General features: G+C 45.3%; 1 protein-coding gene across 3 annotated transcripts in view; it reads left to right on the top strand.

The window, feature by feature from the left end:
• LOC108545687 (uncharacterized) overlaps positions 1 to 9,515 on the top strand; it is a 159,639-nt gene extending 150,124 nt beyond the window's left edge. For 2 of the 3 annotated variants that reach the window (XM_017897439.1, XM_017897438.1), the window contains exon 21: positions 1,813 to 9,515. In XM_017897439.1, coding sequence (XP_017752928.1) covers positions 1,813 to 2,107 — 295 coding nt within the window. In that variant the 3' untranslated portion in view covers positions 2,108 to 9,515. The remainder of the gene's footprint in view (positions 1 to 1,812) is intronic. The other variant, XR_001890099.1, reaches the window with a different exon arrangement.
• Positions 9,516 to 26,027: the final 16,512 nt, after the last annotated feature.

The raw sequence follows: 26,027 nt of genomic DNA, 5'->3' as shown, positions 1-26,027 counted from the left end.
TTTGTTATCTAAATCTTCTTCCCTCTTTTTCTTCTTTCATTTTATAAATGACAGAAAGGCGAGGAAAGGAGAGAATCGATTAGAAAATTTCTCCGAGCGAGTCTTAATATACTAAAAGAGAAAAGGAAAAATAGAATCTGCGAGGTAAACGCACGGACGCGTGTTTTTTAATTTATTCAGGCGTTTCAAGACTTTCGAGGGAGTAAAGAACGACTTTCTCGGCGCGCATTCCATTTGCATAACGTCAAAATGAGCAGCAAAGAATGAAGGCGTCTATTTAGGCGCGGGGACAAGAACTTGCTCGTTCATAGTTCTGCTCCCATAACGCGTCCACTCATTTGAATATAAGAAGTTAGCCGTGAATGAACGCTCCTCGACGTTCTCTACCCTCTGTCCTTTGGAAACCACCTTAAAGGACTCGCCAGGAATTACATTACGCGTACCTGAAGAATTATTTAAAATATTTATGACGGAACTTCGTATTACCTATTCCTACGTAGCAAAATGCTTTAAATTAAAAATATTTCTAAGCACTTTGTACTTTCGCGTCTAAACTTACGAAATGGTTTCAAATTTTTATTTCGTTTCATTCTTCGCGATGTCGAAACGTATTATTCGAGCATATTCGAACGTTGTTTGTATGGTAGGAAGATTTGCAAGGAGATAGAGATGAGAAGAGAGGGAAAACGAAGACGCGTGTTCCTCTTTTACTTTCATCCCCTAGCAGATCCGTTTCGTGACCCGCTCCTTTCAATCGCAATTACTCCGAATTCCCATTATCACCGCGCCACCTTATTTAACTTTGTTTGAAGGATGCTTTTTTTATAGTCGCATTTAATCACTGCACAGTGGCGGCGGTAATAGGTTTAGTTTTCGTGAGCATAGAATGCCGGGCATATTGCATCATAAAAAAAGTTGTAAAAGTTCCCTTTCTCGCGTCGACTCGTATTTTCTCCTCGCCATTTTCCCGTTTCGATTCTGCAAACGTCTCCGCTTCCATTATTTTTATTCCTTTTAACGTTAATAGCGGTTTATTTGCCCTGGGACAAGCGGCAGACCAGGGACATGGAAAAAGTCTTCGATCTTGGCCAGGAATTTTATTTATTTCTTTCTTTTTTCCCCCCACATTCGAATAGATCAACGACGTAAAGTCAAAAATCAGCGATGAAATTCCTCCAACGCTGTTAAATGTGTGCCAGAGCACCGGAAGTTACGTAACAACGAAAGTTCCGAGATAGGAGATATACATCCGATTTGATTTCTCCGGAAACTTAGCTTTTACTCATTTCCTGGACCGACTTTCTCCCGCGGGACGCTGTAAATTAATTTGCTTCGTTGCAGGGACACCTTAAAGTCTCATAGCTACCTGAACTTCGCGGTTAGTCGACTCGAAGATTAATTCAATCACGAACACGGAAACTAATCGGATTATCCTGTATCTAACTAACCATCAGCGTCTCTTTCCTTTACGAAATATCCGTACATCCAATTACTTTCCAAACCTTTCCATCTCCGAATATTCATTTTCTCGGCCTGTTTATTCCACTCGAGTAAAAAACGAAGAATTTCGCAAAGCTCTCAAGATCCAGGAATGAGATCCAATTCTAACCGTCAATTATAAGATAAACTAATAAATTTGTTAATTTTATTCAAGATCCCCGAGGTGTTCCCATTCCAAATATCATCACCAGCTAAATCCTCTTCCGCAACTTCGATTTCTGTGCCATTTCACGTACCCAGAACGGGGGACGAAACAGCGAAGAAAACTGATTTAACGATAAAGAAAAATTCGAATTTTCTGTGCCTGTACAGCAAGCGCAAGAAGCCAGGTGCCACAGAGATGTCGAAGGACAGCGCCGAGGGGAGGATGGCGTTGGTGAGAGCGAAGAGTGGCGCCACCGATGGCGGCGACCCCGACAACGAGCCGGGACTTCCCCATAGCTGGGTCTGGCGCGTGCTGAGGGCAGCACTGCCGTTCCAGTTGGCCCTGGTCGCCCTGTTCTGGGCCGCCTGTCTCCTCGAGCCTCATTGCTGCGAGGCGGCCAACACGTTGAACCTCTCGCTCACCCCTCAGCTGCGCTACGTCAGGGGCCCTCCACCTGTGTGAGCGTCGCGGCGCCGAGCCTTTGTTGGAAAAGCCTGACGCGGAGACGCGTTCCATGGAACCTCCAAGCATGGAAGACATCGTTGGAACCAGTCGAAACCTCAGTCACCGAGCACCGGTTGCTTCCATTGCTCGCGCGTTTCATCGCGCGAGCCATTTTTAGTAAGTCGATAGACTGTTGTTAGGTAACGAGAGCGCACGATTTTCGGTGGATTCGTGGACTCGAGAGTCGACGAGACGTCAACGAGCTTGCAGAAACGGGTCGACGATCGCCGTTTCGGTTTTTCCAGAAATTTGGGGAGTTCTTCGTGACAGAAAGGTATCGAATGTCTTGCGTCCGAAGTACAGTTTCGTTTGATTCCAGCTTATTCTGCGTCTCCAGTCTTTTTGGATACCGTTAAATCTATCGGAAACTTGTTAATTTATCCGAGAAATATTCCGCCAGAGTGTGGAATTATTTTCAGTCTACCATTACCACTAGTGCCTATTGTAACTGTAACTTTTTTACAAGTCGCTCGTTTCGATCCATTTTGTGAACGAATTTTAGGGAAAAGCGAAAAGCGAAGCCAATTTTAGGGACTCGTTGACGCTCGATCGATTCTCGAGCTCGTCACGTTTTTCTGTAATTTCTATTCTTATTTTTATTTTTTTTTAACCCTTCCACTGCCATATGGAATTTCGAGTGTTCATTTTTCGAGTCGATTAACTCGGAAGCTCAAGCTTAAGACGAGATTGCAATTTCGTCCACGCAAAGAGCTGTTCGGGCTAGTTCCTCTTTTCGTTTAACGCGTGATCGTGTGATAGGAATTGCAACGAATTGCGCTTCGCGGGGAAAATCTGCGCTCGTTTGAAATTGTGATATAATAGAAAATCGAAAAAAAGAGAAGTAGAAGAAAAGGAAGAAGAAGAAGAAGAAGAAGAAGGAGAGAAAGAAAAAGATGGCGAAGGAGAATATAGAATAAATGTATAACAGTGACTGAGGCACGGCGTAGAGAGACAATGAGCACTAGGTCAAAAATGAAAAAAGAAAATGATGATAAATAAGGAAGAATTTTTTTTATACGTTTTTACGAGATGAGCTATTTAACTGTACGAGTCGAGTATTTGAATGGGTAAGTATAATTCGTATATACCTGCTCTAGCCACGCGCTAAATCGAGAATGAATGAGAGTCGCGAGAGCCACGCAGACAATCTTAGAACCTTCGAATACAAATGAACGACGAATCGAAACCTCGTAGCGTGATATGCAAATTCTCCAAGTACGAGATATAGAAACGACACAAAGAGTTCACAGGGATAAGGTTGACAGTTATTTATAAAGAGGCAAACTTTATCTTCTGTTACAGAGAATTTGCAGACAAACCAATGACGATGGAACCAATGATTCCAACTCGCACAATCGAGTTCGAGGTTTTCGAAACTGACCTGTTTGTCGGTTGGCGATTTTTGTTATATAGTATAAATATTTATTTATATATATGTTGCAAATTATATATATACATATATGTATTATTGTTTGTAATTTAATGTCGATTGAGAGAGAAGATATTTTGCGGTGTTTTCTGAGGAATTGCAAGAAGCAAAGGAAAGGACGTTCCACGCGAACGTCCTCGACGAGTATATTCGTGCATGCGATGTTAAACGACAGTAATACCATCGTTTTATTGTTTTCAGCAATTTTGTTTTTTTTTGTTTTTGTATAGACGACGGCTGCTCGCAGCTTGCGAGAGCAGTTGGCAGCACTGGCCGATGGTCAAGTGCTGCGGTGGAGGACGCGTTCGAGCTTTCTTTGCTAAAATTCCCAACGAAACCACCCGAATTAGCCAATATTTCCAGGATAAGCGTGAAACCGAGAGGAGAAAGGGAATTTTCTTTCTCTTCGACGAAATCGGTTTCGTCCTACTATCGATACCAATGAATAAACGACCAGCTGACACAGTCTTGCTCCAAGCTGCGACAGTCAGAATTATAGCAAAGAAACTTCCCTCGCCTAGAAATCTTCGGATACTCTTTTCGATTGTTCCAATAAAAGAAGAAAAAAGAAAAAAAAAAAAGAAGTAATAAGAGAAAGAGGAGAAGAAGGCCAGAATTGCGCTTGACTTTACTGGAAGCAAATGGCGACGACGAAAAGAGGTCCGAATCACCATAGATACGGGTTTTTGGAATTCTAACGAAAGTAAAATCGGGCCCACGAGCCCACGCTCCCGGTCCCCGTGGCAGTTTCAAGGAGAACGCCAACGATCACGCGTTTCAGAACCGTACGCAATTAGGGGACCGCGGAATCGAGGTCGTCTTGCATCTTCGAACTGAAACACCCGACGAAGAGACGCGAGACGCCCTTTTTCCTTCGAAGTTCCCACGAACTTCGCGGCTTTGACCGCAATTTATCAACGCATATCCGATCGATGCACTCTGAAAATGGGCAATCGTGATCGAGCAACGATGATCCTCGTCGCGTACAAACTCGATAAGAAATTTATCCGCGTATTCGCCGACGAGGATGGAGAAGAGTATGCGAGAGGGTTGGAGTTCAGTGGAAACGCACCCTCGAGTGGCATGATTCGTCGATAACCGCGATCATGCGGTCGAATCGAGAGCAAAATTTGCTGCTCGTCGAACGACGAATAAAGAAAGGTCGTGAGAGACGACGGTGAGAGGAGATGATAAAGAAATCATAAAGAAATGAATAATAAGATGATGAAGAGATGAATATAAGATGTCGAAGGGAGGGAGAGATGATTAAAAAAACATGACGAAGGTGAAGGTGATAAATGATTATAAAAATAGGGATAAAAGGATGATGGAAATGGTACCCGATGGAAATGAATAAATAAGCGTTCGAGTTGGATTGACTTTTAACGAGAATTCAAAGATGAATATGAGAACGGGAGAACCTTAGGACGGCTTCCGTTGATTCTACGATTAAGAACGTTCTTCTTTTCCTGTATTACGAGCAACGGAGCCGATCGCTAATCCGACGATGGTGTTTCGTCGATTTTAACCAACTAAGGAAATGCTAACACGGTACGATTAAGGAAACGGGAATACGTGGTTCTTCGTACATATTCTCGTTGCTTCTAGTTGTCGCTTGAAGGATTTCTTTTTCATTGTTGTACGATCGCGTAGATCGTTTCGATACGATATAACGGTACTGATAGTTAGAAAAATTAGTGGCCTTTCTTGGACGCGTACACGGTGTTCCATTTTAACCGAACCTTGCGCCAGGAAAATCGAAATAACACACAGCAGGAGGAAGACTTTCTTAACCTCTAAAAGATAAAATTAACTTCTTATCCTTCGTAAAATAAATATTTGTTAAGTATCGTTCAAAGCACAAGTGATTTTCTTAGAAATTTTACTCGAATTTTCGAACCTCTTAAACTTTTTGAGTATTCTTGTTTCCTATTGAACGATGAAGATAGTAATCGTGCGATGGCCACCGTGAATAAAACCCTCGCGATTCGTTCGAAATGGAACAGCCTGTACGCGGGCTTGTGTAAAACTCGAATCAAAGGTTTTTCATGTTATCATCATCGATAATTGCTGAATACTAAACGCTGCGATTATCCTGATGGTTTTCCAAGCGAATCGATCTTCGATAGGAATATTAAGATTACGGTTTCGTCACGCAACCTTCGATTCGATCGGCTTCCAATCGAGCACGATCGTCCGAAAATTCGCGTGACAGGGAATAATAGATAGCGTGAGGAGTGAAGAAGAATGACGAAAAAATAAGAATAAAAAATAAAAAAAAAAATAATAAAAAGGAAAAAAGAAATGTCGAATTTTATTTTTGTACGTCGTAGTGGTAATTAATGTTTCGTAACGATACTGGCGAATATTTCACCATATGTTTTACACGATAGAACGAATTTTTTTTTTTTAGATTTCGACAGTTTGTACGACACAAATTTTACAATTTACAAATCTTCACGATTTCGTGTAACCGACAGACTGAAATTTAGAGCTCAAAACGAATTTGTTTCTTGCATTTTTACCTTCCGTGCCACACTCTATTCTTTTCTCAATTTGTAAAAGCACAGATATACGTATTTGTAGTTGATAGTTTGGCGAAAATTACTACGGAAAAGAGGAAAAACGATTTTTCGTATCGTCGATGACTGTAACCCGTAGAATAAACGATGGGGAGAAGAGAAAGTAAAACCAGTAGTGTAAATAGCGTGTAAAAAAATTGGATCGAGCGATATTTTTTCCATAAAAGGGGATTTGAAAAAAAGGAAAAAACAAAAACACAGTGTATAAACTATGGATTTTTCGTAGACAGGGGGATAAAATTAAAGAGGTATATTTTGTGAGATATTTTGCGAGGGTAAAGGGTTCGTAGGCATAATAGAGAGTCTATTTCGATTTTCAGCTTCGTTAGAGTGTATATGCAGTTAATCTTGTGCTTCGATGCGAATCACGGAGATCGTTCGATTCTCCGACGAACGACGTAGCGAGAAATCGGCTAGCCTAATCGATCCCGTGACTTGTCGGAAAATCGGACGATGGTGTTGGAGCTTCTCCGAGGAGAAACGAAGGTAGAGAGAAAGCGAGCGATTACCAGAGTTTTGGCAGGCTCGAAGAACATGGCACGATGCTTAACGTGTAAGCGTTCGAGTTTGGCAGCTGATCGACTCGATCGAGAAGTATCGTGCCGATCTCTCGTCGCTATCAATGGCGGACCAAGCGTCGTTGCGAAAGGACGACAGAAGAAAATAACGAAACGATCGTTTTCGAACGGAGAAATTCGCGAATTTCTAAAGTCTCTCGGACTTGCGCGTTCTCCGTTGGCTAGAGGGTAAACGCAGATGCGAACTTCCGGAGTGTGCACGGAGTTTAGGCATCGAGTTTGAGCACTGTCCGTGCGTTGTGTTCAGAGGACGTGACCATAGGAGGATTAAGGCCTGAAATCAGGCGATTCGAGCTGATCGAGGCAAAATTGTATATTCGTAGGCATGCTGCGTTACGAGGAGAGACGTCAGAGATATCTCGGCGAGATACGGAGGTGAAGAGGAGAGGGAGGAAAATGGAGAAAAAATAGGGAGGAAAATGGAGAAAAAATAAGGAGGAAAATGGAAATGGGTTGCAGTGAATGGTGGATCGAGAAACGGTGTTTTCTAGATAATTTTGAGGGATGCACCGTGACGATCCACGCGATTCGATACGTTGTACTTACGTGTTCACGACACGACGACAAACGGTGACATGACACGTGTACACATACACACGAAATTAACCACACACGTACACACACAGAGTAGAGGAACTTATAAATAGGTTTTATTCTCTGCATACCTGATTTTTTATTAAACAGATTGTCCCGCGGGATAGCGCGGTACTTTTCATCGAGATCTGCAAGACGACGACACCCTTAGGGGTCGTTGATGTCGAAGAGAGGAAACGAAAGCGAGGACAGAGCGATTTTCGTCGGCCATAACGCGATCCGTCATATCGTCCCTAGGAATTAATTGCTCTCTCGAAATTACAATTATTCTCTCTCCACCTTGTTCTCGGAACTTTCTCAACGGATCGCAATTTTAAATCAAGCGTGAGGATTAATCGTGGAATTTGCGGAGCCGGGGCAATAATCCAGTTTTAAATTAGCAATAAATATTCCATGTAAGTTCAATGTGATTTAAGATCGGAAATGTATGTATCTACTTGACGATAAAAGTCGCTCTGCTTCCGCGATCATAGTGCTAGAACATTATCGCGCACCATGCAGGATCTGTCTCAGAATATACTACTTAAAGAAACAACGATCAACAAACTCTGTGAAACCGATCAAATTCATTCGATCGACCAGTCGATCCTTTAAATAGCACATTATGAGACAACTTCCACGGTTTCGAGTCCTTGTTCGTCGAATTTACGTTTCGCACTGAAGAACGTCGAGGTGGTTCTTCGAACGCTCGAAGACTCGCGAGGGTCGACGAGCACGAGGCCCGCCTCACCTGCCTACTTTACCTATGATAATGTGTATAAAGTACCTGAGAAATCAAAATATTACTTATATATTTAAATATATAAATACGATCACGAGAATGATCCAGTTTTTTTCCTCCGTTTCATCCGCATTATCGCTGCATTGAACGAGCCTCTGCTCCAGAATAGAACAAAAACGAAAAAAAGATAAAAAAAGACGAGCAAAAATGATCGTGTCGTGCTTTGTACAGCTTGATTTGTCGCGAAATGTATTCACCTTTGCGTTGCTGTAGCGGCTACTTAGATTTATACGTTGCATGCGGTTTTTACCTTTAAACGAAAATCATGATATAAGGCGACGCGTGAACGCGTCGTTGTATATTGGGGAAAAAATCTAAAAAATGGAAAAAAAAAAAGAAAAAAAAAATCAGTTACACGTTTAAATTGCAGGATCGATGGTGATTCGTCTGCAAATTCTATTACGATAATCGATATTTTTTACACCCCGCCCGCAGTTTCTCCTATTTCGCTTTTATACTTCGGCTTTAAAGAAAATTTGGCAAATTTTATTTTTCTACGAATTTCTCGTTTTTGATTTCTCCTTATGTTTCTACTTTTCTTTCCTCAATGGAATTTAAGTTTTTTTTTAAAAAAAAAGAAAAAAAGAAACCGCGGGCTTATTTTGCGACAAAGCTATCGAATGTATACTTTCGAGAGTATGACGCCTGTTTGTGTCGCGCTTGAGTACACAAGCGACATTAACCCTCCATGAACCGTATTATTTTCCCTTTTTCGCTTTTCCGTGGTATTATGAATCGGTATGACTCGTGTATTTCTTTTGTACTTTCCTTTTCTCGTCGAGTCACTTGTTTATCGTTTAATTACTGCGTCACGACAGGCGATTTGGTTCATGGAGGATTGAATTTGATTGTATCGGTAAGATTTTATTTGAATTCCTAGAGATCGCGATCTATTTCGAGCATCGTGTATTTTCTGCGTTATTTTATAGTTTGGCGCCGTATGTCGAGCATAAACTTACTGCATAACCATGATTATTGTATCCCTCGATCACCATTCTCTTCGATTTCTTTGATATCTTTATTTTAGGTCAATTTATCGGTCCTTTGTATTTCTTTTGCAAATTCATGTTTATAAATTTCGTCGATTTACAGCGCCGAATCGATCGACCATGGGGAGACACGTCCGTTCGACTGACAGTATTTTCTTTTCGTCCTTTTTAGTTTTCAACGGAACAGTATTCTTACGGATTTTTAAGAACGCGTTTAATTCGCGAGTAATTTCAATTTGGATGGAGAACATTTCAACTTTGATTTACGCGGGAAATTCGACTCGGGCGAAAGTGTCTTTCTACGGTCCTTTTAGCGTTTCTTATTTCCTTTGTTGCATATGTACGTGTCCTTAATTTTATTTGCTCAGACTTGTGCGATTTTGCCATTCACACCGTAAGTCCCATTTCAAATGTACGCCCTCTCCATTCGTATGAAAATTTCATGCCATTCAATATCATTGTTCACGTGTCATTGCGTTTAAACATGTTATAGGTATACTTATATCCGAACAATATCAATAATATTTTCTACGATTACGAAGTATTCTAGTGTATTTTGGCACCATGGAGAAATAAATTACAGTTTTGGACGACATGCCTTATATTTCATTCTCACCCTCTTCTAAATTTCAAACTGAGGTCAACCTAACGCGAATCTTGAATAATTAACTACGTCTCAACAAAAATTCGAAATCTCTAAAATTCGTAAAATTCGAAAATTAAATGTCATCCGGCATAGATATTTAATAAATAAATATTTAAATATTTAAAAGATAAATATTTAATAGAAACGAAGCAAAAGGGGAAGAAAGGATAAAAGATTCTCACGATATTTTACACTCGTCCTGTAAAAAGTAAGAAATATCCCGTTAATCCATCGATCACTGCTCAACGAAATCTGCCAAAGCAGTCGCGACTGGTAGACTCGAGGAAAGCTCGGAAATTGGGGAAAGCTGCGTTTAAAGGGGTCGATGTGGCGTGATAGAATATTTCGAAACGCACACGTGTTCAGTGCCAAAAGTAACGGTGGAGAAGGCGCAATGCTAAGTGTATCCGCAATAATGATCCGCTGGCGATTGATACAGAGGTAGAGGATGATTGCGGTGTGCACGGGGCCGATTGTTGGCGGCGTTAGTGAAGTCTGTACGAAGGTAGGGATATTAGAGGTTAAAGGGCGCGGCCGCTATGTTATTACGACTCACACCTGTATCCAACGGGTAGGCAAGCACGGCCGAAACTTTTCTCCGGGAATCTACTTTAATGGTTCCAGGATATCGTAAGTCGGAGCTGTAAATAAATTATTGCTGCGACCGCGGCGGTCTTTAATCGCACGTGCATAGATATGCCCTTTAATCATGCGACGTGTAACGCGTTGCAATTTCGGAACGGGATTACGGCATTAAACCGTTCCTACGATTCTAATACGATTGCTCGCGGATACCGAACCGGAGGCTGAGCAACGATCTAGCGGAACCAGCGATCGTTCCTACATCCAGCTTGAATCCTAGTCAAATGATCATCGCTTTTCGGTTCTTCGTTTCCTTCCACTACCCCGAGGTCAGCAACTACCGACCTTTAATGGCTACCTAAACATAACGGGCATGGATAATAGTAATTTTACGACGAAGGTAAGTAAATGTGTTAATTGCAGTTCTATCTTGACACGAGTCCATGTTAAATTAATTTTTCGAAAATTACGATACGCGTTCTTAGTAACTGCGAGAGGGAGAATTCTTTGTGTGACAGCGTGTATCGGATAGGTGAGTAAATTTTAAGAACATTTCTTAGGAATTTTAGGTACAGTTGTTAGATACAGGAACAACGGTGGAGGAAAAATACCAGGGGTCCCACTTGTCTCACAGTGTCTAGTGTCAGAACCTTAGCGAGTGACATAGATTAGGTTGCAGGACATGATATATAAGGACCTTTTTCCTTTAGTTCAATAGTTCCATTCAAGCACGCGTGCACTCCAAGACCCTGCTTAGTTACTTTATATGGTTACCTTACCGTATACGCGAGTACCTACTGCAACTAGTCTTATTAATAAATATACTCGCGTTACAAAGATATTTCAACAAAGGTAATGCGAGTATCATTGAACCTATCATGTAACCGATGATTGAAGAAGAAGAAGCATTTTTAAATAAATGGAATAACCAGGAGACATTGAGAAATTGGAAGAAAAATCGCGAAGACGAGTGAACAAAACGATAACGTTCAACGCGGAATTTTTAATGAAAGTTTGAAAAATCGTGATTCAGACTATGGTAGATTTAGCGTCAACTCGATTAACACCCGCGTGGGTAGATTAATCAAAAATTCTATTAGATGCGTGTATTTTGATACACGCAATCGTGGAAGTGGTCCAAGAAATCTATGAAAACTGAATTTGTCTACTATACTGCATTACGTCATTTACGAGATGAATGGTAATTTGTAAAATTCTTCCTTATATTTTGCACGATATGAGAGTTTAAGTATAATTCGCATCGGACAATTTTAGAAAACACTAGGAAGAATATTGCAATGATTTCACGCGTTTCGTAACGAAAATCTCGCGAGTCACTGTCCACGTTCACTGACAAGCAAAGAGTCAAGAAATTTGACTATTATACAGGTAACGCTCCTATAACACTGTAGATAGGTTCCTAGAAAATGCCGTGTTATGTGAAACCGTGTTGTATGAGACCCAGAGCCAGTACAAAAAGCGGGGTTACGTTTCGAAAACTTACTAACAACAAATTTCTTCTTTAATTCTACATAAACAGCCTAATTTTTATGGAAAATATAAACGTATGTACAACACGAAACAAAGGAAGGAAGAAAAATATTATTTTCATTTAACGCAACTTTAATTTAATAAATTTCTTCACTGCCCATGTAGAAGTACAGTGTTGTACAAAGGTTTTTGCCATTTTCTTATCGTGTTATAGGATGCCGTGTTGTACGAGGGTTCTCGCAATTTATGAATCGTGTTACAGTGAAACCGTGTTGTAGGAGGGCTACCTGTATTTTAAATTCGATTACCAATTAATCTATCGCCCATGCACGAAGATCGTTTCGAAAAATCCGCGATTCGCCGAGACAAGGATTTCGAGACTGTTCGAAGAATAATTCCAGAATCCGGATTTCATCCCCCCGAGATATTTCATAGTTCGCCATCGACGTTACCAGCACCGTTTGGATCACCAGGAACGTACACACCCTTTTCTCGAAGCGTTTACAGCGCCGCGTGGACGTCTCTAATTCGTAATTTACGAGGTGGCGTCGGGACGCGAGGGAAGAAAGCCGCGGGCTTAACAGGGGCAAATGAGCGAGGACAAGAAGTATTATTTTTTACGAGGACGAGGCCAGAGCGAGCAAATGGCCCATGTCGCGCTCCTCTATGACTCCTACGGGGTTCTTTTTCTCTCTATCGTCCCATAGACCCTTCTTCTTCTCCGCGCACCCCATCTCCGGTTTTCTTCCACCCTAGTCGCGCAAAGGGTTGAGACTGGTCGAGCTGTAAATTACCAAGAGGGCATTTTGATTAAATTTTTTATTGTTGCAGCCCAGGTTACAACCCGGGGGCCGTGATGACGGGTGATTTAACCCTCTCCGCTTGGCTCCGCTGCTTTTATTTTCCATTCGCGTACCTGAATCTCTGATTAGAAGTAATAATTCGACGCTGGCGAGCGCGGATCGTTAGGACGAGAAGCAACGGGCTGAGGAATGCCGCGTTATGAGGATTTTTCGGTTCGAGGATGCATTCGAGTACCCCACAGACCACGATCAGATCACTCCATTCTTTTATTTTCTCCTATTAGAATCGACGGTATCTCAGTTTTTAACCGGAACTCGCGCGAAGTTTGAAAGAAAGAGGAATAATATTCGTTAATAACGTATCTTGGAAGAAAATGACGGTAACGGCATAATAATATCGAATAATTTTCGTACGCTCACCTGATTCCACTCACGATCCTGTTGGGGATCAAACGAATTGTCAAGACTGTCGAAGAAACGATATATTTCTGACACTTTGGGGTAGTAGGATAGAATTATGAGGACGTGCTCCGCCTCACATATTTTATATATTGTTCCCAACAGCCCCGACTGCGTGCTGCGATATTCATCTCGCCCTGCTGGGAATCGTGCGTGTTAGAAACGCTGAAAAAAAAACGGGGATACTAATTGCCTCGCAGCACAGTTTCTCTTATTACCTAGAAAGCTAAGAAGCTCCCTACTTTTATCTCACTGACGAGACGAGGAATGCAGCGAAATTGTTCCGTTAAAAAAATCACGAATCTCTCCCGGAACGATATAAAACTTGCGAAAGGAGGAAGAAAGTGCAGAAAACAAGCAGGTACCTCTAATATTAAAAAATGTCCCCGTTTCTAGGTATCCTAGATATCCAAGGTATCCCAAATTTACTCCACGAACAGATCTAACTCGTCTCGCAGGTTTTAAACATTTCCCCCAAGAATTTGCCCAAGACTGAAATTTCCGCGTGGACTCGTGGACTATTCTACCGAGCGTCTCGCAGGAGAAATTAAGACAAAGGGGGCGAAGAATGGTCGACGATGGACGAACTGGCCCAGCGGACGATGGCAGAAATTCCATGGCGCGTCCCTAGATCGTTCGCGAAATGTCCATCGAGGGACAGCCGCGGGGGTGAATCGACTCAACAAGTGTTACGTCAGAACGAGCTTGCGTCTACGGTTCGGTCGATTCGCGGGGGTGTCGACGTGCTCTCTCGGTCCGCGCCTCGTAAACGGAGGCGGTACCTCGCGGCTTTCGCCGCTTCACCCCGCGCGATGCATCAGCCGTCGTGCAATTTCGACTCGCGCCGAATGTCGGCGCACTCGTGGATCGAATCGGCGATCCCGAGCATCGTTCTCGTACCGTCTATGTCGCGAGTACGGGGAAACCGTGTCGATGGAAGGTACTCGATGCGTGGCAGGTCCTGGGGTGCCGGAAAAGGTCGCGAAACGAAGCTCGGAAAGTAGGGTATGTAAAGGTTTATCGAGAATTTAGGTGTCTCGTGTATAAAATTTAGGTGACGACGTGAAACACGTCCAAACGATTTTACGGTTGCTTCAAAAGGACAGGGAGTCGAGGAGAAATTAGCGTCTCCAGGAAGACCATCTTCTGCACGAGGAAGCGCAAAGTTTAGAAATTGAAGTACGAAACGAACGCTTCGTATGGTCGGACGATATTATGGATAATTTGATAATGAATACAATAATGGCGCAAAATCGTATCCGCTGATAGATCATTACCGATGGAATGCAATAAAACACCGTACGCGCTGAGTGAAAGGGCGAAATTCTATAAGAAGTTTCACCTCGTTTATGCGAGGAACTTTTTGTCAACCTCATTATACTTATTGCTTCTTACATAAAGTATAGCTCGCTGTTGTACAGCGTTGATAATCCGCTCTATCCAAATACAGGCAAAGTTATCACCGATCTAACTATTCGGCTCGATTACACCTCACACGCTGACCCATCGTCGATTATTAAGCGTGAACCCGCAATCTCGTAGTCTTCCGCGAACTTCGAGGAAGCTCGAAGAAGGAAAATCCCGCGAAAGATTCCAAACCCGTGGCAGAAATTCCTCTAACTCGACTATCAATCTTACTTAGCGTATACTTATAATCTCATGATCATCTACCAACCTCGAGAAACCTGCACTTACCGAGAAACAAACTAAGAGATCTCTACTCACCCCAAACTTCGTAAACGGTAAAAGAACGCAAACCCTCGAAATTTCGGGTCCACAAATTTCAATATCCCTCGTGGACCTCTGAAAACGCGGAGAGGTCTCGAAGAAATTACACGATCTCTATGCTCGTACGATCGCGTAGCCCGAAACTCACCCCCAAACGCGTAGCTAGGCCCGCGTTGCGCTATTCGAGGAGCCATAGAGATGATCGGCGAGAATCGTGGTAACGTGGTTGCGAATCGACGACGGTGTCTGGTGGTGGTGGCAGCTGTCGCGGTGAGCGGGGCCGGAGTGCCGGGAGGGAGAGAAGGCGAGTGGCAGGAGGAAGGGGCAGAGGCAACGGCAGTGCACGGTGCAGGGGTCGCAGGGGGAGAGGCATGGAGGCGGTAGGTGTCACGTGGGCGCGAGTAGGCCCCGCCTCCGCGAAGTAGCTCGAGGTACGGCGCGTCATTCATGGCCGAGCTAAAGGCTGCGCCACTCTCCGGGTCCGTCCAGCTGCAGCGGCTCGCGAGAGGAACCCACGGGAACACCTGTCTCCCCCGCGTAACCGTGAGCATCCGGCGAGGACCGCGCCGGCGACGACGACGACGCCGATCGTCACCAGGGAGACCGCGCTACCACCGCGACCGCTGCAACGTACGCGCTTCGACGTGTTTGTCCTCCTCGCTAGTGGATCGCGAGAGTGTCCGGTGAGCCGTGTTCCGGGGCCGGTGGCAGGCTCGCGGAGAGGCCGCCGGCTCGCGTCGTGCATGGGACCGATCATGCGTCCGCACGGTGTGTCCAGTGTATTATTATTTTCTTCTGGTGGAGATACGTAAAAGTCGGGTTCGACGACTAGAGGTCGGGCCGGTTAGCGAGTGTAGCGGAAGAAGCAGGAGGGAGAGAGAGGGAGAGGGAGAGATAGAGACGGAAGTGTGGTCCAGTTCGATCGCGTTAGATCGTGGTGTGTGAGTTTCGTCGTACACGGTACATTATCGTTCGCAAAGGTGTGACCACGGTGTTTCAACGGACGGACAAGATTGACGTTCGTGGTGGAGGGCTGGCTAATGCACCGCGGCGGCGGTGTCGCCGGAAGCGGTGCTGGTGGAGCCGCTGGTATCGCCGGTGGATCGGCCGGAAGTGGCGCGTTACCCTCCACGAGTCACCGCGGCCTCGAACTGGAACATCCGTCGGCGATGCCCGGTGCCCCGGGTTTCCATTGGGGGGCGATGCTCGCCGGCCACCATGCGGCCGCCGCGGCGAGCATGATGCAGCCACCCCTGTCAGCGGCCGGTGAGTACACCCCCGCGCCGGCACACCATGGGCCCACGCACCCCGCCATGCCCATGGACCTTCACGTTCATCAGGGATTCCCTTACTACAGGTTAGTCCCGCCACTCATTCGCCTTTTCCGTTATCCGCTTCTCGTTATTCGGTGGGCTCTTTCGTTGCTTCTCCACGATTCGCCGAGATCCGTTGACAGTTGTTGGAGCATCGTCGATCCTTCCCCAACGATTTCGATGATATCGTTTTACTGTTACGCGTTCCTTGGATACTCCAGAGATTCCAGCAAAGTATAAGTTTCGTATCGAAACGTATACGATTTCGCGTATAACGACGTTTCGTTTATCGCAATGTCAATTATCTCATCCAATTGTCGGACGAGATCTAGTCTAACGATCGATTCTCTGAATCTCGACGAGATCGAGGCTTTCGCGAGTTCCTTGTTTCCATATCGCTGCATCGGCAAGTGGACAGGTAGGCAGTGTGAGCCTTCGAAATTTACCTTGTAAATATTTCTCTGCTAAACGAATACCCCCGTGTTTACCGATTTCGAGCAAACAGCTTGCTTAAATACCGACTGTCCCTTAGTTCCTATTACACGAACGAGTTCGTCCACGTTTCTCTGATACCTTTAGCTTCTCTCGCCTTCTTCCTCGGAATCCTCCTTGATCCTTTCCGATAGACGTCAACGAGTTACTCTACATTCGCTTGGACGTTCCCGACGTTCCCATCTTCTCTTATCTGTCGTCTGTAATTAATGTGAAACGTATCTTCCTGTGTTCTCCAAGATCGATTATCATTTTTCCGGATAAATCTCCATTTCTACTATGTAAAACTCGCGTCACGATGATCCCTCTAACTTGCTCGAACGATGACTTAATACTCGTCGCATAACACCCTATCGGATGTCGATTTCCTTGCGCGAATTTAATCACGAACTCGGTTCGCGTGCCGCGCCGTGTCAACGATGATGTCGACAACGCAACGAATTTCGCGAACCGAGGCATAAACCCGCTGATCCAGGCACATGGGCTCGAGATGGGAAAAAATCCGCGAACGCAGCCGCAACTATGGATTATCGGGATCGTAAATCGGGCAAAAATATCGGCGTTCCGCGCGAATAATTAGACGCGTTTGTTACCCCCTTCACGTGCGCGCAATAAATAATTCGCGAAGATCGGCAAACGTTACGGAACTGAATAATTTATGAGACAGGATACAATAATTAAATGACCAATAGCTGGATATGTAGTTCGATGCTTAACCATCCTTCTGTCTCTCTTTCTCTCTTCCCGCCTCTCCCCACCCCCAGCCACCCCGTTTAACCCCAGCGGCGGAATAACGAAACATAGACCGCATAAAGTAACTTTTCATACGATTCGAGCGTGATTACGCGAAATAATATGTCGCTTGTTCGTGCGTAAATTACGCGCAACATGCGGGCTACCTCTGTCTAAGGGTTTTATTTCGGTGTGTACGCGTCGCTCTGTGTACATGCTCGACACGTACGGAGTTTTAACGTAATTTGGCACGGGGTGGATGAATGTACACCGGCACCAGCTCGCCGGCAGAAATGACGGAAACTCCCGTGGTTCCATTCGGTCTAACCTCCTTTACTCTATTTCCTGCACCCCTTCTTTCCACCCACGCGCTTTCCTTGCCGCAAGTTTTCGCGCTGGTTAGGGAACCGTTAACCGTTTTAACCGTCCCAGAACTTGGCTTCGCGATTATCGCGCGATGACGGTTGCTCGTTGTACACGGCGTAATTCGTTCGGATGATTCGACACGTGATTCGATGAGAACAAAAGGGGAGGAAGCTTGTTTTCGTGGAGTTGTTATCTTATTATTCGAAGGTTCTGCCGATGGTCCGGTGTCGAAGTTCGATATGGGTTAAAACAGAGAGCGATCGGAGCGTCGTATAATTGACACGATTGACAGAAAATTGAATAGAAGCGTTACGCGTCAGGATTTCAATCGCTACGCGTCTCTGTAAAATAAAATAAAACTTTTCTTCAATTTTCTGCGAAAAATCGGGCGAATTCTAATACCTACGCCAACTTTGTAAGCAGTTCGCTGTCAAGTTCCTCGACTAGTTTCTCGAAGACGTTGCTATTCGTCGTGCCACGAGAAGAGCGCGCAAACAGAATCTTCCATCTTTGAACCACCTTCGTAGCACGATACCGCGAACCCTGAATCTCCACGAAGCGAGGAACGCTTGGGCCGGCGTCCGACCGCAAATACCCAAGCTCGTGTCAGGCCCCGGCGCAGCGTCGAGGTCGTAATTCACGCATTAACTCGTGACGGGAGGATTTTCGACGACACGCGGTGACGGGACACTTTCGAGGAAGTAGAAACGTCTGCGGCGTACGTGAAACGTGCGCCAAGTTTTGAAATTTTTCGGGATCGGCAAGTGGCGGCTGGAAGCATAACTGGTTCGCTGATAACGCAACGCTCACGGCGAAACCAGTTCGCCAGTGCACACGCGTGTCTCGTATAATATTTATAAAGCCGATTTCTTTCCACGGCGTGTAACCGGGCCGTGCGCGCGTTAATAAACTTCAGCCACGGACAAGTTTATCTCGTGCTAAGCGATTCTATCGGCTGGAACGTTTATCGTGACTCGCGTGGCGTACGTACGTGTGAGGATTCAATTAGTTATGACAACTTTCGGTCCGAATGAATCTCGTGCGTGGACATGCGTGGAAAAATGGGGTAAGGAGAAATCCCTTTCGCGATCTCTTCGATCTTGTGTCCTCGTTAACCCCTTCAGGATCGGAGCTCTGCTTCGTACCTCTGTCACCGCAATGCGAATAGTCCTTGTCGTTTCTATCGTCTATCGTCCTCGATATTCTCGAATCTTTGGAATGCAAATTGGGGGACAAGGAATTTTCACCGTCGCATAGATGTGCCTGATAGGTGAGAGGCTCGAGAGATTGATAAGTCGTGGAGAAGAGGAGATCTTGACAGATTTTGACAGAGGATTGGAATTAACCGGATCTCTCGGTTCAACGACTAACGAAGACACCGAGGGAAGAACAAAGAAACGAGTTTCGTGTTTGAGGTCAGCTTTGGATCAGGTTTAGTCACATTTCGTGTAATCTACGTAAGTTTCTTCTGAAGAAATCGCTGTAATTGAAACGAAAGAGAGAGAGAGAGAAGAACATACGTCCTGTGCGTGGCAACATCGTGTAAAGCCTGTCCATACGAGGCAGGTCTCTGCTTCGTCTCTGGACTTTGGTCGCGAGGAGTAACGAGTAAAATATCGAAATAATCCGGCGAAAAACGCGGCGAAACGCGGCGAAACGCGGCGAAACTCGGCGATCCACGGGAACTTCTCGTAGACGCGGAATGTCTGCGGGAACGCGCACGGAGCAACTGGAACGAGGAGAGCGCACGGTAAGAATCTCGGCGTGCTACGGAGAAACGAGAACTCCGGTTACGAAACACAATGTTCAGCAGCGAAACGCGGGTTTCAATTTTCCTGTGCTTAATGCGCGCTTGCACCACGGCGCCACTTTGGTCCGTTATCAATTTTCTAGATTGCTCCTGGAGCGAAGCACGCGAACGGTATCGGCCTTTGCCGATTCTCCTCCACCCGGCGGCAATTACATTTTTCGCCGCGATTCCGCTCGCGCAATGCTCGCGCGGATGCCCGTGCGCGCACACCTATGGCGGCCAGGCGTCGCGCGGCGTACAATGTTATACCAGGTGGGACGCGTGTTCCGTAATTTACGCGGCTCGATATACGATTCCGTGTAATTGACAAGACGATCGATGGATCCGATACGGAGATCTAATCGAGATAGCCGTCTCGATACGACGTTCTTTTTGTCCTCCTCCTCCTCCTCCTCCTCCTCCTCCACCTTTTTCTCCTGCTCCTCCTCGCCCAGCTTCTATCGGAACGTCTCCTCCCGGTTTCTGCCCCCTTGGGTTTCGAGGAAGCCTCTCGAAAAGCGGCCACGGTTGTTCTTTGTTAATCGTCGCGATGGCGTGGCCGCACACTCGTTCATCGGTTCCACTCGTGTACTATAATTATTCACACTCCATAATGCAGTACACAGCGATACGTAATCCCGGCCTGGGCCCTGAAAAGGAAGTATACGAACCGTTCGTGTAATTATACACTCGCCGTGGCTTAATCTTCTAGCAAATTGTATTAAGATTTTTTACGAATTTTCGCACGTTGTGTCGTAAATCCACTCGCCGGCCGAATAGGATACGTGTTACGGCAAATGGGCTTCGGCCGTTTTCAATAGACCTCGATTAATCCTTCCTATGTATCATTTCCCTCCTCGTCTTTTCATTTCCGTTTTTCACCCCGCTTCCCTCCATTTCCTCCTTTTTCCCTTGCCTCATTTTCTTCTCTCTGGCCTGTTCTTTTATTTCTAACATCACTGCTAGCCTGTGCTTACGTAACTCGCCAGCGTCCGCGCGATTACGGGGTTGCTCGATGTTTGCGTGAGTTGTCGTGGATAGTGCACGCGGCAGAGGTGGCGTCGCGAATAGATTTACAGGGGAAGTAACCATACGTTACCAGCAAAGTACGAATCGCGACCTCGTGTTCCAGTGTTTTGGTCAGTCTCGTAAAATTCGACGGATCGTTCGTCGGACAAACGCGCGGACAGTTACCCCCCTGTGACGACGAAGATCGGTACCATTTTCTTCGAATATCTCGACGATCGACGATTGACCAACGATTGACATTCTAACGTGTACAACATCAGGCCAAAAAAATATATCCCACCGTTCAATTACTGGCATCTATTTATACCCGTTTCTCCTCCCCCCCGCTTTATCTCCCTATCTAATCTCTCGGATATGCGCTTAACACACTGTACCCACTATCGGACTGGTGGAAAATTGAAATCGGATAAGTGAAAATAGCCGGTCTCGGGAATTACTTCTAAAACGTTCCGATGGAATTCATCTGGGTTAATCGGAACGAAAGAACACGCGAATCTAGGTAATTCTAAATATAACCAGGCTGCTAAATTCTCCTCGAGATACCTTTGATGAAATTCGTCGGACGTTGAATATCGCGATGCATTAACCGCGAAACGAGATCAAATTCATATCCCTCGTTTCCAAAGATAAATACTCCTCGGATCCATCTAAGGGAAATTATTCTTCGATACGTCGCGTGCCGCTTTGATTAAACTGCGATTAATAAAGTTGGGTTAAACAGCGCTGGCGGCTGGAATAAATCGCTTCGGACTTAAATTATTCCACGAGGAACCATTTTTCACGCTCTTTTCGTGACCGGCCATTTTTTCTCTATAACATTCAATCGCGACGTTTGACGTCGAATTAAACGCTCTCTAACGCTGCTACCAATCGCGTGTAAAGGGCATGGTGAAAAAGTATCCCTCCATTTGTCCCTGTTCACCCAGATTCCCCCGACCGATTAATTAGCATCGGCGTGATAAGCTGACAGAGCTGATCGGCTGTGACAGCGTTAGCGAGAACAGCCGATCGGACGCAAGAAGCGGCAGGCAAGAAACTTATTATAATCCGTGGCTCGTCCAGGTTATTAGCATTCCGCTATCAATTACCCGGCAGGGCAGGCGCTCGAAATAACGAGCGCGGTTCCGTTCTCCAGCGTTCTCCAGCATTCTCCAACGTTCTCCAACGTTCTCTGCCCGCCGCCATGCGTCTCCTTTCTTTTCATCGGCGGAATAATCGCGTTGTTTAATCGCTCGAAACTCCTCGCCGATGATACGGATCGAGCATGGGAATTTATTTCGTTTCCAGTCCTCGGAAGCGTCATCGCGGACGAGAGTGTCTTTGCAAGGATAGCAACTCGCTCGATGCCTGCCCGCGTAAATATTAACCAAACTGCGAGCTGATTGAAGCGAACGCATTGATCTTTGCTAGGATTTTAGGACGAAGAAGACTAAAAATGACTGTAGGATCGCGATATATATATATATATAAATAAAATGATAAAATGAAATAAATACAGGTAGAAATTGGGAGAGCTATGGGAATTTTGAAATGCACACTCGGAGAGTCCCTAAAACTCGTCTATTTCACCTGATTCGAGGTAAAGCGTCTTCAGGGAACTCGGACAACATTTGCCTTTCCCGTTGTGTGCTCCGCGGCGGTGTTTGACGGATAGATCGAAGTGGTGCTCCAAGTATAATGTCACAGAAGTTGCCCGGTGAAAAGAAGCCCGTCTTCGACGTACGAGAACGAGAGTACGCGGACGATGTGTTGACCTAGCGGTGCGTCGAGCACCACTTGTTGCCGTGTCGTGGCTCGAGTACTTCTGTCAGTATACTCGAAGCTGCCGCTACTCAAGACGGCCTCGAACCTCTATTGACAGATGCAATCGTCCGGTATTTGCATTAGATTAAACAGTTCCGATAATCGTTGCTGCTCGTGCTCGTCCTAATTGGATTTATCGTGTCCCGTTGTGTACGTGCGCGTATATACCGACGTTTCGAGCACAGCTGGCCGAACCATTCGGATATCGGAGCATTTCAAATTATATTCGCATAAATATCTCGTTAAATCGAGACTCGTTCGTTTCGATTATTCGCAGAGATTTGAAGCAGAAAGGAGAAATAAATTCGAACAGATACCTCGGTTTTTCGATATTTCGAGATACAAAGATTCGAAAAGTTTGGAGCGTTTGAATATTTCAATATTTGAATTGCTGGTCGAGTGGAGACGCTCGGAACGTTTGAATCACGAAACGTTTAAATATTTGAAAATTTCAGCGCAAAGATGTTGGAATATCGGAAGATGGCGCGTCTGTTGTTTGAATAACTCAATTTGACGAAAGAAGTTACATTTTACATGGATTTTAATGGAAGGTAAACGCAATCAGTGGGATTAGCAGGCACGCTAACAGACGGTACTTTAGGCAGACACCTCGTTTAGAGCTCGGGTTATTTTACACTACGTTACAAGTGAGAAATAGTGCGATTAAGTATCAGAAGGAGTATTATTATACTCCATTCGAGATCGTTAATCATCGTTTTACTTGTGCTGGTGGTAAGATGTAAGTAGGTCAACGTATGATGAAGTTCGTTAAAGCTAATTGCAATATCCTAATGTAGAGCCCTTTAAGACGGTGTTACAGCTCTTAGGAATTCTCGAAAATTCTGCAACTACATTCCCGCTATATGTACCAGCAAATTGTCTACCTCGAAGGATCTGCTGGAAACTTGACTGGGAAAAATCGTCCACGCCTCTGTCGTAGATAGAAAAATTCGTCGTAACGCTGTCCTCGCCGTGACTCGTCTCGAAACCGAATATCCTCCAATGGCGCGTTTGAACATTTTTCAAACTATGACTATATGTCTGTGACAATATTTAAAGAGGCCGCGACGGAATACTTATATTCGTGTCGAAGCTGCACGGTTCAATGAAACTTATACGTATCGTTACTCGAAAATTATCGACATCGGGCATACTCGCTCGTTTTCCACGTTCTCGAGGGTCTAAGAGTACCTCTAAAGTTACACACGTCCGACACCTCATCGTCGTAGAAACGCGTAGCGCTACTGACCGACTTGACAGGTTACTTTCCACTGAAAACTCGAGTAAACCAGGTTTCTTTGATCTTATCGATAATGATGTTACTCAGAAGCGTGGCCGGATGTCGAAATGTGCCGCGGCCGTAACGCGAGCCGTACATTTTAAATAAATTCGATTAAGCAACGCGAAAAACCACCGCGTCCCGTGACTCGAATTATTTTCGCGGGATAATTGATTAAACGCGTAATTGGAAAGGCGTTTACCGGAGAGAATAATCGCGCCTAATAATTAGTTAGCTAAGCTCGTATTTTCGAGAGGATATATATGAAACTAGTTCCCCGCCCGTAGGAATTTAATATCGAATAAAATATCGCGCAATTAGATTCAGCGTTGGTCGAATGAAAATTACCACGGTTACCACCACAACACAGCCCTGACAGTTTGTCGTATAAATCTCGCTTCGTTATGATCGGTGGGAAGAAGCGGTAGTCCCGTTTAATAATAAGCTTAATTATTATTAAGCGTGCCGCATGGCGATTCGGCGAAATCGGTCGTAGCCGTTTTCACGAAATTTGTCGAAAAGCTACGCGCGCGAGAACCGGTTACACGCGTGCCGACAGTGGCAAAATGATAAATACGAAGGATTTAATCAGTATTATAAATCAGGCGAGTGCACGCGCGATATTGAATCCGCAATAAGAGGGAATGACCGCGAAACCATCGTCGCTTTGTTCCAATGAAAATTAATCGCTTTGTTCGTTCTTTTCCAGTATAATAATCTCGCTCGCGACGTTCGGAATTACCACGGCTAATAAACTAATAAATCTAATAAACCGTTGCTCCTGCATCTCGTGTATCCATCGATTAGATTATCCGTAAGAAAAGGAGAACACGATTTACGAATCCTGCGCGTATTACCCGCTGAAAAGAGATTAAACGAAGCGAAAGCGATTACGCGAAATATAGCCTCTAATTCCGTCCGCGAGCATTCTGGTCACCGGCATCCAATTAAAATTATTTTTCCGTATCAACGACCGAGTGATACTACAACGATCGCGAGCCTATAATCACGCGATATGTTTAATCGATCGGTCCGCGCCGAATTAAGATACGAAATGTAAATCGTAATCCGACGCGTATAATACCGGCGTCGATCGCGCCACGCATTGTCAGGCGAGTCTGGCCGACTTAAATTGCAGGCCTTCGATGTGTACACACGGATCTCCTGACGGTTTGTCTGGAGATTGACGGACAAACCAGAGATGGCTGCGTTTAATATCTCCGCGATGCATCATCGGGCTTCGAGCTCGCTCGTCACAGAAGAATGTTAACGGTAAGGCGTTGTTAATTAACGTTGCAACCACGAAGCGATGACACGTTCGTTTTACGATCTTCGACCGAGTTTCTGCCGTGCCTCGCAATCTCGTCGTAAGCCCGGCAAATTTTTACCTACAACGAGTCAACCGCGACTAACCGTCAAGCGTATCGAAATTTCGCCGCACGATATTCGTATTTCGATCGATGATCGAGTTTGTTTAAGATAATTTAAGGACACGCGAGATATCGAAGAGGAATAATCGAAAATAATACAGCAAGTCGAGTGTCAAGGGTTCAACCAACGATCCCTTCTTTCGCAACATCCTAATATTCCTTGATCCGTCCCACAACTTTCCTCGAGAATTTAAATCAGACTCGTGAGATTCTGCCGACTGTTGCATTATTCTAACCTTTTCGCTGTTTAATAAGATCGGGGTATGCGAAAAATACTCGACAAAGATACGTTACGCGGTACTGTCCCATCGCAGATCAGCGAAAGGGTCAAATAATTTTTCTTCCTCTTCCCCTTCTTTCCGCTTTCAGATATACGCGTTATCTCGAAGCTAGCTCGAATCGTCTGGTAGATTATTTGCATAAAAATTATCAAGGACGCTGGAATACCGATGATTCCGTTGAAAGATGGTCGAAGACTGAAGGCAGAGGCCGAGCCATGCCCGATCCTCGCGAGGAACGAGAGCCGAATTCGATGGCGAGGCAGGCAGTTGAGAGAAACTGGTGCACGATTATCAGCGGCACGACGACACGCGTGTCCAGTGCACACGGATAGCGTGCACGCGGGAGACACGGTCGCACAGGCATTGAGAGCGTTATTGAATGATGGCTCGTCCAACTGCTAATGGGGCCGGACGCTCGCGCGACACACCGCAGAGAAAGAGAAAAAGAGGGCGGCCGCGGGGCCGCGGGGCCGTAGAGCGAGAGCGCGCGAGCGAGCGCGCGACGCGACAGAGAGAGAGGGGACGAGGAAAAAAGGGCCGTCTCGTAAGAAGCGCGCGCTCTTGTGCCGTTGTTGCTGTTGCACCGATGCACAACCGATGGATGCATTCTTCCGTCGTTCCCCGAACCATTCGACGGCGGAGGAGAACCGAAGAACCGAGAGACCTGGCCTGGCCTGTACCGACTTCTCCTCGCCTCTCTTT

Source organism: Eufriesea mexicana, unplaced genomic scaffold, assembly GCF_001483705.2.
Source record: "Eufriesea mexicana isolate 0111107269 unplaced genomic scaffold, ASM148370v2 scaffold492, whole genome shotgun sequence".
In the NCBI taxonomy this organism is placed as follows: domain Eukaryota; kingdom Metazoa; phylum Arthropoda; class Insecta; order Hymenoptera; family Apidae; genus Eufriesea; species Eufriesea mexicana.
This window is presented reverse-complemented; position numbering and strand designations above follow the sequence as displayed.